The sequence below is a fragment of the Fusarium solani genome (genome assembly GCF_023522795.1).
Source record: "Fusarium solani strain SB1 chromosome Unknown bctg00000004, whole genome shotgun sequence".
Lineage (NCBI taxonomy): Eukaryota > Fungi > Ascomycota > Sordariomycetes > Hypocreales > Nectriaceae > Fusarium > Fusarium solani.
The window spans coordinates 3,499,500-3,512,315 of NW_027072152.1; the positions used below are offsets into that span (position 1 = coordinate 3,499,500).

Sequence of the window (12,816 nt, forward strand, 5' to 3'; positions counted from 1 at the left end):
CGTTTAGCAGGGCAATCACAGTGCCGGTACAGTGTTTCCATAACCCGACACCATCATCCATCCGTCCACGCGCGGACGGGCGAAAATCCAATGGGCGCCTGTGCCGGTAGCGAGCGGAGGGTCCCACTGCCAAGCGACAGCCTCAGCAGGGCCCTTCCAGCAGATGGAAAAAGGGACGCGGGACACCCGAGAGTGCAATGGGATGGGATAGGCAATATGAGATGGTAATTGACGGCAAAGGGGAATCAGTAGGTTCCTCCAGCAGTAACAGGGCGCAGAACGGGGCCAGCAACAGGGCCATCTCGAGCCAGGCCCAGCTTCCGGCGTGTGCTAGGGGGAACATGCCCGTGGAATAGCGAGATCCACCCGCCTGTGCCTACTGTACCGTCCAGCGCGTGGCAGCAGCCTCCGCAATAGTTAGCGAAGCAATAGGGCCGCTGGGATCCATGGACAAAGCCCGTCAGGGATCCAAAGAAGAGAGATGCACTGTGTGCGGTTCGTTAGAGGTTGCGACTGTGCCATTGGAGCGTTGGCCGAGATGACGGGACGGACGCGGGCTTGCAGATGCACCCAAGATTGCCTCTCCTTCTCTAGGTGCACCTCAACCCATCAAACTCAAGATACGGATATTCCGCCTCCAAACAGGCCATCCTCTTGTCAATTTAGAACTGCACTTCCTGGCTAGCGCTGTGTCAGTCTCTACAGGGGCCTTGGCCGATGCGCTGCCGAACGGGGACCCTGATTCTGTACTCTCTCCCCCTGACGCGCCCCGTGTGTCCCACCCGCGTCTCTCCCATGGATGACTCCTGGCCGTGATCCATGCCTTGGGCCCTTGCCCTGTTGTGCTGCTACGGTGCCGCCAAGTCACGACCCGTCCCTGGAGAGGAGCTTGATCCAGAGGAACAGTCTCGGCCGGTACCTCTCCGACCGGTAGCCAGCCATCAAGGAGGCTCTCTCATCAGGTTTTGGTGGAGGGCGGGTTCTGGATTCCGAGGGGTCGGTCCTCCAATTCCCCTCAAACTCAGGACTCTCCTTTGTTTCTTACGGGAGGAGGATTTGGCTCTGTTTAAGGGACCGGCAGAATCAGGTACGCGACCGGTGCGACCGACAGAAGCCCAGAATTAGCAATTAGCAGGCCCTTCTGCTGCCGCCGTAAATGTCCGTCCGTGGCGGGTAATTATTGAGATGCAGCCTCAAATGAAGAGGCCGACAGCGCATGATAATTGCGGAGAGACGTGCAGCTACAGCTACAGCTACAGCTTGTCTTGCCATGTCCCATTGTCGCTTGTGTGGTGGTAGGCATGTGCATGTGTGCGGAGGCGAGACCTCGCGTGTCCCCTTTTGGGATCCAAAGGGCGACGTTGGAATCATATTCTTTACTCTGCAGGTATGTAGCTTGTCGGTTCTCTCTTCTTCTACTTCATCATATCATGTCTACTGAGACCACAAGATTTCGCGCCCTCGATTGTCCAAACTGAATCAGATTTGATCGAATACCCGCACTCGGAGCCGACCGTTCCCTTTCCTTTGTTGAGGGACACTCGTATAAATGACGGAGGCGAAAATAGACAGACAGCCAGAAGATTTGAATGGAATTGATTGATGATCGAGCCCACTCGCGGCCCGTGTACCTGCTCCTCCTCCTCCTGCTCCTTGTCCTCCCTATTGCGGTCCTGCCAGGCCAGCACACGGATGGCCCATCTCAGAGCCCGTCATCTGTCACGCCTAGGGCGCGTCAGGTCAAGGCTCAGAAGCCAAGCAGGGGTAAGTTGTTGTCGCGAAGTTGCGAGCGGAGGCGGGCTGGGCTGCATCGTTGACGGCGAGGATGCTGAACCTTCAGCAACCGACAAAGGTTGTTTTTCTCCTTTTCCCCTGGGAGCAATGACGACCTCGAATAGTCCCCTGGGGCTTTCAACTCTGTCGTCACGGGCTGGCTGAACAATCTTCATTCTCCACCAAACTATCGAATTCTCAGGGTTCCAGAGGCCAAGTTATCGATTTGACTTTTGTTCACTACTCTGGAGTCTAGCGCTGTCCTAATTGACGCGCCGAGGAGAGACACCCCCCTCTTCCCATTTCCCACTGCTCCGGGGGCCGGTCGGTGGTACGGGGAAATGGACCGGGGGTCAGTTGGTGTTGGTGCGGCTGCTGCGTGTGTAGCACAGGCTATCCGTATGTATCAAAAGGAGAGAGGGATTGATCTACAGCGTCTATCCAAAAGGTGCACCTCGTATCGTCCAGTTCAGTTTAGCAGGAGAGGAGACTGACCATGTCTCATCGATGCCCGCCTCTTACACTTTGATATACATTGCATCCCAGGACCTGGCCCCATCGTCATACCTCTGGGCGGATCGGATCAGACTCGTGTGGTCTTTCTCCCTTCCTGGCCACCGCCAGGCTTTCTGGGCCATCCCTTTTCTGCAGCGTTAGGTTCTCGTCTCGATCGAATTGGAAAAGGGTTATTCGAGATCCGCCTCAAGAAGCAACAAAAACAAGCTCGTCCCTTGCATCCGTGGATGCGCCGCGCTGCGAGATGACGGCAACACGCAAAGGGCCGACGCGAGGCTACCTTTACGCTGGTCGTATCCCGCCATAGGTTTCGTATTCTATCTTTACTCACGGATACAGCACCTGCGTATCCTCCGTATCTATTCCTGGCGTTCGCGCTGACCTGCTCACTCAGCAAAAGAGTATCGGATCTCGGTCAGCCACGTCCAGGTCACGAGGCTCCCGTCAATGCTCGAGATCCCAGGCCGTTTATAGTCCTACACGTAGATCAGACTATTCACTGGCCGGTGTCTCTCTTTCCCTCTCCCGCTTACCAGCCCAGGTTCGGATTTCCCGATGGCGCACTTGCAAACGCCTCGCGGCCGCCATCTCAGGTCGGGTACAACCACACATTTTCAAGAGCCCGTTCCTGAAGCACAGTGTGCGGTGCGGCCACTCAGCGCCCAGGCCCTGCCTCTGCTTGACTTTTCGTCCCACTGAAGCTGACTTCAGGCTGACGATACGTGGCTGATGGTCTTGCATTGATGCGCAAGGTGCGAGCGAAAACTCAATTGCAGCGACTTACCTGATGCTGATGCAGGCGGCTGGCTGAACGAACGATCCGACGGGACAGCCCCGACCATCTTGGTTTCTCTTCTTCTCTTTTCGTCTTGCAATGTCACCTTCTCAACTTATGCCTTGCCTTGTTTGTTTACTTGGCCATGATTCATAGTCTCGAAGCGTGCAGGCAAGGCTCAGCTCATCTCAACTTTGTGAGGCATTCGCCTTGTTTTGTTCCGCGTCCACGTGCAATTGAGGCTTGCAAACACCAATCTCGGGCTATCTTGGCGACCAAGTGGTCATTTCACACTTCAGCTCAGCTGAATCGTTCCAGGCCCTTTGGGATGAAAGCAAGCGCTTTCACCTTGGCGAAAATCGCCTAGTTGGGCTCGATAATGCAGGCCTCAATTATCACCCCCGGTCACTTTACTGTCGATAGTCTGTTTGCCCGGCACTTGACAGTTCACGTGGCTTTCTTTTCTCTCCAACGCGTCTGGAGCTGACTGGTCCAGTGGCCGTTTGCCGGTTTCACCACTGCCGGGGCTGGCGATGGCGAATATATATCTCGTGGTATTGGATCCAGCCTGACGCGGGCAGCCTGATAGATCAGCCTTGACGAGCATGATCCTTGCTGAGCAAACGACATGCTTGCCTTTTCTATTTGGCCGGATCAAACGTCAGTCTTCATCTGGCTCGGCTGGTCCTTTTGTACGACATGAAAAACAGGTATGGAAACAGATCATAGCCGGCCACTGCCCTGCCTCAGAGTGTTGGGTGTCTCGGCTAAGATCTGTTAGAGAAGCGATATTAACCCCTGGTGCAGTCTTGGCCTCTTTCCCTTTGGACTTTCGAGACGTCCAAGTCCTTCAGAGGCATGCCGAGTTTTACATATGATTGGAAGAGCTCCCCTTCTCGCTTGGGTTGCTATCCATATCCTACCCAGACCCTGAGCCCGAGGATCACGACCTGAAATGGACATCTCAAACGTGGACATTCGGCCCTGATGGCGACATTCCTCTGTTCAGTTGAGACAACTTGAAGCCATCTTTGCCAGCGTGGCAAATGTATAGCCTTGACCAAGCTGGATCATCAGCCATCGGTATGCCACGTCACAAACCAGGGACGACTTCAAACCGCCATCAGGCACAACTAAGTTGCTCCGTAATCTCCTCTGCAGAAGGCGAATGACATTTGCGGCTCAACCAGGGCACCGAAACTGGTTTCTTGCTTGTACTTCAAGCCCCTGAAAAAGAAACCATCGCAAGGCACCATGACTGCAGTGCTCAATCCTCAGAGCCTACTGCCTCTTTCAGTGTTGGAACTGAACTTGGACTTGGCGTGCATCTTGAGATGCCTTTCGATGACAGCAAGAGAGCGATGTTCAGCCTGCCTGGTCCTTCTCGTACGCTGAAATCCTGCTCTTGCTAGGTATAATAGTCTCGAGTTGAGCCATGTTTCTATAAGCAAAGTGCAGCCTCTCGTTTTCGTGTCGATTTCGGAACCTTGGCCAGCTCATTGGCTATTTAGTCACTTCAAACTCTCCAGTAATTGCCCACAACCCGGAGTCGGCCGCTTCGACAACGGTGTTCGGCGTAGTTGTGCGGACTTTGTCACATTTGACGGTGGGGATTTTGCGACATGACAAGAAACGGTCCACCCATCCAAGGACAGGCTATCGATCAAGAAGCCTAGGGTCCCCCGCAACTACCACAACATCCGTACGATGGAAATCTTCAGTCTCGTACAGCTCATGGGCGCTTGGGTCTGCGAATGCCGGCCTAGGTTTCCTAGGTGTATTCGGGAATCTGTGGGGGATCGGATCGGATCGGCTAGGTCATCTCGAGTCGCTTATGTCCTTGACAAGCGATGCCAGGTAGGAGACGGCGGGACCAGATGAACTAGGTACTGGACTCAATTCTTCTCTGCGGAGTGGAGGATCGGAAGAGTTGGTCATCTATCAATTGGCGTCTACTAGCCTAACCATCTGATACACCATGCCATTCATATACAACTTCTATGTAGCTCAGCTGTTATGGTAACATACACAATCATACAATGCAAATATCAAGGAAGACGCTTGCTATGCCAACAAAATCCTAGCTCCATCCTCAAGCTCCATCACATCATCTGCCCTCATGGCCTTGCCACCCCAAATAACAGTCCCAGTCCCGTCGATGGCAAAAGCGCCAGCCTCTTGCCATTTGTTCCCCATGACTGTCAAGGGCCCATCCTCGTCTTCATCGTCGTCATCCAATGCGGCGACCTTCTTTGGGGCCTTTTTGTCCTCGAGGCCTTTCCTCTGGATGGCCCCGGCCACCTTCTCCCCTAGCCACCCCGTCTCCTTCCAGCCCTGGACCTGGGTGGTAGGGTTGAAGAGATACCACATGCCGCCGGTGCCCAGTCCCCAGGCGGCGTACAGGGCTCTGTCCTCGTCGATGACGACGCGGACGCCCCAGGAGCCGCCGAGGAGGGATACCCACTTCTGGGTGGCCTGCTCTGAGGCATGCGAGACGGCTATGCAGGTGAGGGCGTCACCATAGCGGTTCGACAGAGTACGCAAGTTGATGAATGTCTTTTGTGCGACTTTTTTAACATGTCAGCTGATGATTTATAACGGCTCGTGAGTGAAATGAAAGAATGTCGTGCAGAGACAGAAAAAGTAAAGGTGCAGCATCGACGTGGGGAACTGGGAGATTTGACAACATACACGCGCAGCCAACGCAGCGCAGAAAGACGAGCAGCGTCCTCCTCCTGCCGCCGAGCACGATCCTCCTCTCCCTGTCGACGGGCGCCTTGTCCCCGATGCCCGGCACGCGACCTACGGCCACAGACGGGGGCGGAGGGCTCAGCCAAGGCTGGACAGTGAGCGGCAGAGATCGGATCGACATCCAGGATCCCCAGCTTTGGGGGGCTGCTGATCATCCTGGTTTGACTTGGACGACTTTTCTGGCTGCTGCTGAAAGTCAAGGATATCGCTGGGGATGCCGGCCTTTTTGAGGGCCAGCTTTGTTGTGAGGCTGGAGAGCATTGGGTCGGCTGAAGAATAAGAAGGAAAAAAAGGACAGAGTGATACAAGGACAGGGGGTAAAAGATACAAGGGGGTGACAGGTTGAACAAGTCAGCTTTGCAGTTGCGGCTCGGGCCGAGGATGACAAGGGGTGGGAGATCAGCGGCAATTGATTCAAGAGAAAAGAAAGACAGAGAGAGAGAGATTATAATCGGATCACATCATGGCCCTGGTGTTGAAGACGTGGAGTTGAGGCTGCGGGTGTTGTGAAACTTCCGGGGGGCCGCTAGTGAGGAATGGGGGCTTGCGCACGAGCCTGGGTATGGCCTTGTAGTTGATGGTTTAATATGAAGAGGAGAGTTTTTACGAGCAATGGAGGGGAAAGCTATTTAAGAAGATGTCATGCTTGGGTTGGAATAAAGCTGGTTTGAGTTGGGTAGTCAGGGCGCACGCAAAAGGTGGCTATGTCGCCATGTCTCGAGGCTCTCGGTTTGCCATGATACTAGCACAGAACTAGGCGAAAGATGCCGCCGTATAAAGGTTCAGTAATGAGAATGATAAACCGACTTGGTCAAGTTCGTCTGCTCAAAATCCCCCCCGACTGAGCACTTCACTCATCTCACTATTGGATCTCATTCCTGCAGGACGACAGCCAGCGCTCGCATAACAGAAACACTCGCCATCCGCCACAGGCTCGCACTTGCTCGAGAGTGCCCCGAGGACGCTTGAACATGAACGCACTCCTGACCACGAAGCCGAATTGCCCAAGCGAACGAAAGCCCTAGCGATATGCTCGCTTAAAAGACGACTCCAACATGACGCCTCGACCTTGTCTATCCGACCCAGGACCGACGACTGTCCAAGTGGACGAGCATTGATCTCGCTCTGCTGAGAGACGGAGACATGATCGCACCAGCGACAGTCCCGTCGAGCATCATCCGCGAACGGTCCCAAGTTATGGAATCTCCCTATGGATGGACGAGACTTGTCAGGGCTGTTGGGCGTATAGGTCACTGAGGAGACTTGGGATAGTTGATGCCGCTGGTTGGAATCGAGGTAGGTGCCTGGAAGACAAACCCACAGATCCCGTTGAGTAGCCCTGAGCGGCGATGATGTGAAACCCATGAATCGTATGGGAACAATCGGGGTTCAGAGTTAGGGACCAGGTCTTGGCATATGGCATTACGCCAGGGAGCCTAGGTCCTAACTCGAGACTGATATGTCTTCGTCAGCAGACGTCTCTCATGTCGCGCCAAGGGAGCAACTGCCCTATGCCAGGAGTGCCGGAGACTCTTGCACTAAGAGACTAGCTAGCTATCAGCACCAACAGCTCACCCTGTTCAATTTCGAAACTGCAGTCAACGCAAAGACCAGGGAGTGGGTATTGGGAAGGCCTGCATTCGGGCTTTGGAGGGTAAGGCCAACCTTGGGGGCGCCTACGAGGCCAAAGAGGTTCCGCTCAGTGTCAGAAGCCTCAAGTCTTGGGACATAGACGTAGGAACCTGGATGGCTTCAGCAACCACACGCAAGATGGCGAAGAACCTGGTTGACCTCATCTTGGAGTAGTGTATGAAGCGACCAGCCGGGTCCTCACAAGGAACAAAGAGGTCTGGTCTTTAAGGGTTCCAGCTAAACAACGAAGCAGCTGAGTATGATGATAGAGATTAACTGTTTGGTCTAAGGTGCAGTTGGTCGATCAAGTCTAAGTAGCAGTCAATGACCCCAGGCTTGCTCACAGGTCAGAGCTTGTTCAAACGAAAAATGAGTGAGTCGACAACAATCTCTTTGCCATGGAAGCATACTTAAGGCCCTCACTTACCATAGTCAGGGTGCAAAAAGAGAATATCGGATAGTCGTGGTGACGAACAATCCGTAGGGACATACTCACTCACCCAAAGCCTCAAAAAGGAGAAGACCATTAACAAAAAAAAAAAAAAAAAGAACAAATCAGCAAAAAAAAGAATCTCAATCATTTTTATAGGAATAGCCCGATGCGGGGGTCGAACCCGCAACCTTGAGATGTGTGTACTCGTAAGAGTCTCACGCTCTACCGATTGAGCTAACCGGGCGGGACGCCTGTTTGGTGAGGGTTGAGGGTCTCACGATCGTCTTGTGAGGGAGGTAGTCATGGACTCTTTGGTGTTGAGAAGGTGGTGATGCATTCATATCTACTTCTCTCGGCCTGTGCATCTTGTGATTTCAACACCATCCTGTATATGTCAGTGGAAGAATCTTGGGAGCTACATAGAATACTCACTGGGATACCCGTCGGCTCAAAGCTGTTGATCAACCGACTCTCATACACCAAATTCGGATCTCCCTCCGCCTCATCCAACTTCTCCTCCCCTTCTCTCTTCTCATACTGCTTAGTAGTCTTATCAGAGAAGCCACCTGCGCTCTTCGATCCAGCCCTCTTCTCCTCGACGCTGCTCCGCACATAGGCCAGATACGGCGGGTTACCCGGCTTGATGACGTTGTCAGCCGCAAGGACGGTGCCCGGTCCCACGAGGCGGAGACGCTCGCAAAGCTTGAGGTCGCTGAGGTAGGCGGGCTTGTAGTGGTCTAGGAACATGAGGTCGATCTTGGTGAGGGTGCCGTCGGCGTGCAGGCGTGAGAGGGACTTGTCACTGGGTCCGATAATTACGCTGGCGACGGAGCGTAGGCCCGCAAGGTCGATGAGTGAGGTGATTACTGCGGCAAACTCGGGGTTGCGTTCGAGGGAATAGTAGTGTGAACCACCTGAGGAACGCACGGCGTCGGCAAAGAGAAGAGTCGAGTAACCCACGTAACCACCAAGTTCAACCTGTAGACGCACGTTCAGATGCCTTCAGATAAGATCTGCCATGTCTCAGCTTACCATGACCTTGGGCTTCACCTCAGCAATCAGGTCCGTAACAATCTTGCCCTTGTCCTCGCCAACATTCATGAGATACTTCTTTGTGCGAGCAAACTCATCAATGGCCTGCAGAATGCGCTTCGGCGAGCCACGCAGCTCATCAATGTCGTCTCTACCATAGACATAGTGCAGAAGCTCAATCTCTCGACCATCGTCGAAAAAGACAGTGTCTTCCTGCTCAACATACGCCTTGGATTCGTCAAACTGAGGCATCGTTTCTTTGTTCAAGGTTCAATCGTTGCAGCGTGAATGTTTGTAACGTTCCGAGTGCCCTTTTATCTGTGTAGTGACACAAGAAACAGATCGCGTCACTCAGTGTACCCGTCATTCATTCATTCCCGTCCTTTTATATTCTTCTCTCCCTCGACTCCTCTTCTCCACACACGGAATCCCCATTCCGGGAGCGGCTTTCTCCCCGGCGGGCGGGCACGGCATCGGGTGGGGGTTGTTGACGCCGAAGGGAGAAGGGAGACGGGAGACGACAGACGGGAGCTTCCGATGACGCGCACATGCCCGAGTCGTCCAAGTTTGGCGTCATGGTGTGTAACTCGAGTTAGACTGTCAAAGAGTTGGTGGTTACTTGTCTTGGAATAGAATGGACCCTTGAATGAATGCCTCTACTGTCAGATCAAATCAGTCACGTTCGCAACAAGTCTTATTAACTCCCGAACCGTTCCCATAAATGTATGCCCTAACAATTACTGTCTCCCCAAATGTTTGTCTCCCTTTCCAGAATGTCGTCGCAAAACCAGCAAACAATTTCTCCATTCCCTGGCCAAGCAACCCTTGTAGAACCGATCTCCGTATACCCCAAACCTGCACCGAACGAACCTGCCCAAAAGCACGCAAACGAGAGACGCGAAGGAAAATGAACACCGAAACAGTCCTGACCCTATATCCACCCTGAACCCCAAGAAATGCCCTTGTTTTATCTCCTTTTTTTGTGTCGTTTTTGGGTCTTGTGTGTTTTTGTCGTATATAAACACCCGCGTTTTCGCTTGCCGAGTAAAGGATTGGTGATCCGTATAATCCCTTTCATCCCAGAACCTTTGTGTGTTGGCGCCGACAAATCAAATACCTCCCATCGTCAAGGAGACTCCGAGACCGCCGTTCCGGCTATGCTTGCTTGCTTGCTCGCACTCGCCGCAGACGATTCGCAGACTTGTCGTTGGTCGATAAACAGCGTGAACGCCTCAAGCTCCGCTCCCTTGGGTATCCGTCGTTGCCGTCGGGACGCTGAGCCGTCCCGCCACAATCATGATGAGCGCCCCAGGCCATAGCCTTCCCAAAGAACTTCGTCCAAACATGTTTTCGAAAGCGTCCCTTCCTGTCCGTCCATCCATCCATACTAGACACACCTCTTTTTCCTTGTCCATCCGCTGCTGAACGCAAAGTCGACATCCCTAAACAACGGACGCCCCATTGTGATGATCAAATGCAACTCCCATTTCACCAGTCCAAGCCCTTCAGCCGAAAAAAGAAACAAATGACAACTCCTCTGTCGATGCCGTTCCTTCAACACCTGTGACCTCAATGGAACCACCCAGCTCTAGCCAGATCCGAGCAGTCTTGCGTGTTTGCCGTTCCCCATTCATTGCCAGAGTGCCCCCAACATGAAAATCAGGAGCCGTAAAAGAGCTGCAGAGACACCGTCCCTGTCCCTGTCACAACTCAAATGTACCAACCTCGATGCATCTTTTACCTCAAGCGCCATTCCCTATGCAACTGTCAACGCCCATGCCTACCAACACGCCCGAAACCGTCCCCCGGATTCTAACCCCAGACACTAGCGGGGGCACCGAGGCCCGAAGACTGACCCCAGACGCCGTTGCCACGGCCCCAGCCGCCAGGGGAGGCGAGGGGAGTGGTCGACCGCTTGGAGGAAGCTGTGGTCGCCGGTGTGCCCGAGGGACGGGTGCCGATGGGAGCAACAGAGGCTCCAGACTGGCTGGGCTTAGATCCAGGGGCGAGATCGCGCGAGGGGGATCCGCCGGTTGGGCTGGAGGTGCTGGTTCGGCTCTGGGGTCCAACCGCGTTGTCAAAGACCCGGTTCGTGGGTCCAGAGGTCTGGGGGCTGGCTGTGCTCTGGGGGCGAGAGGCCGGCTCGGCGGGAGGGCCGTGGGCGTCGCCAGTAGAGCCTGGGGTACCGGCATCACCAGCAGGAGGGGCGCGGCCGATGTTGTCAAAGGCCAAGGGCGAGTGTCCGCGGATGCTAGATGGTCCGCTAGGGCCAGGGGCGCCAGGGCGGACGTTACCAGTCTCGTCAACATATCCGGCCTTTTCAGCGAACGGTCCCTCGCCATACAAGGCGCTGCGCTGGCGGGCGATCAAGTCCCGAGTCTCCTCCTCAGACATATGCTTGTTGCCCGGGAGGGTCAACTCGGAAAGGACGGCTACGTAGAAAAGCTGTTAGCCCAAGCTCAACAAACTCGACGCGGATTACATGTGTGCTGTTCGGGAGAAGCGAGTGAAGAAGAAAGAAAACATGAGCGGCGTCCGGCCAACAATCATCGGCCGCCCATGACCACAATTTTTTTCTATTTGGCATCTTCTTTTGGTTTTGCGATAGTAGGAATGTGCTATACAGTAGAGGGTGGCCTACTTCGCTGGTATTGCTGCTCAGTGTGCAGGTTTCGAAGCTCTCGCTCCCGCTGAGCTGCCATCCTTCTCTTCGCCTGCATGACCTGCTCTGCCTCGTTGGAGCCTCGCGAGGGCTGGTGACGCTGGTTGGCGTAGAAGTTCTGGAGGTTGGGTCCCTGGGAGCCTCGGGCGTCATCAAAGTTGTTAACCGAATGAGGGCGAGAGCCAGAGGAGTGGTGGGAGGCGCGCGAGTCTGCATCGGAGGATGGTCAGTTGGGGCGCTCAAGGCGCCCTGCCAGTCCCAGCCTACTCACCCAGGTCTTGGGAGGATGCTGGCAGGGCCAAAACGGTGTAGATCAGAAAACTCACGTCGGCCACCCATTCCATAGCCCTTGCCAGACTTTTGCAAGTTTTCATAAGCTCGGTCGACCTCTGGGAGGGAGGATTAGTTCCTGTGCGAGACGCACAACTCGTCAAGTCCGAGTTCTCTCCAATTTCTGGTTCGGGTCGGCCACCCGACAGCAAAGCGACCGTCACAAAAGACGCCAACAGAAACCAGAGGGAACAAGACCGACATTGTTGATGGAGAACATACCGTCGAACTGATACGAGAAGGCGTAGTCGTCCTGGGGCTGAGGTCCACTGGCGCCTGAGCGGATGAGCGAGTTAATGGGCATCCTGGGATCGGAAGGCGTTCGCATTCCATCCGTACCTGCACGAACGGGAGTAGTCGAGCCCTGGTGCTCCCAGTTGCTTTGGGTCGAAGCCGACCACTGCGGGTTGTCGTAGTAGGACATGTTGTAGAATTTCGGATTCGAGTGGGAAAAACCGGGACGGTGTCGGTTCGAAGATTTCTCAAATCTCGCAACGAAAGAGTCTAGCGACGACAATGACGGGTTAGCCCGATGAAATCGACAAATCGATAGACGGCAGTTCGCGATAACCAGGTGCAGCGCGAAGCAACGAGGGCGCCGGGACACAAGACAATGAGGGACGGTGGTGGAGGAAAATTGCCGCCGTGGCCGACGTCAGGATGCGATGCATCAGCCATCTGAGACAGGCTCCATCGAGAACCACCAAGCCCTCAGGACCCCCTCGTCGCAACACGTTGACAAACTGCTGGCGATACTGTGCGTCAAATCACCGACTCACCCTATGCGGCAGGATATTTCGTCGTCGAGTGGTGCAGCTTCGTTCGCGGGAAGAGAGCGCAGGGGTGAATGGCCACGGGCCGCGCGAGTCGGGAATAAACCACGAAAGGGTTCGGGGAGGCGGAAAAGGCACG

General features: G+C 54.5%; 3 protein-coding genes across 3 annotated transcripts; all 3 read right to left on the bottom strand.

Moving 5' to 3' along the window:
• Window positions 1-5,128: 5,128 nt before the first annotated feature.
• On the bottom strand, window positions 5,129-6,076 carry MRS44_008189 (uncharacterized protein; the record flags this gene model as incomplete). Its single annotated transcript, XM_065620815.1, has 2 exons — window positions 5,129-5,631; window positions 5,935-6,076. The coding sequence occupies 2 exons, from the start codon at window positions 6,074-6,076 to the stop codon at window positions 5,129-5,131; spliced, it is 645 nt and encodes a 214-aa protein (XP_065476887.1).
• A 2,147-nt stretch (window positions 6,077-8,223) lies between these two features.
• MRS44_008190 (uncharacterized protein) lies at window positions 8,224-9,164 on the bottom strand (the record flags this gene model as incomplete). Its single annotated transcript, XM_046275895.2, has 3 exons — window positions 8,224-8,265; window positions 8,313-8,858; window positions 8,913-9,164. The coding sequence occupies 3 exons, from the start codon at window positions 9,162-9,164 to the stop codon at window positions 8,224-8,226; spliced, it is 840 nt and encodes a 279-aa protein (XP_046133790.2).
• Window positions 9,165-10,724: 1,560 nt separating this feature from the next.
• Window positions 10,725-12,328, bottom strand: MRS44_008191 (uncharacterized protein; the record flags this gene model as incomplete). Its single annotated transcript, XM_046281041.1, has 4 exons — window positions 10,725-11,344; window positions 11,554-11,784; window positions 11,901-11,963; window positions 12,127-12,328. The coding sequence occupies 4 exons, from the start codon at window positions 12,326-12,328 to the stop codon at window positions 10,725-10,727; spliced, it is 1,116 nt and encodes a 371-aa protein (XP_046133789.1).
• Between the last annotated feature and the right edge of the window lie 488 nt (window positions 12,329-12,816).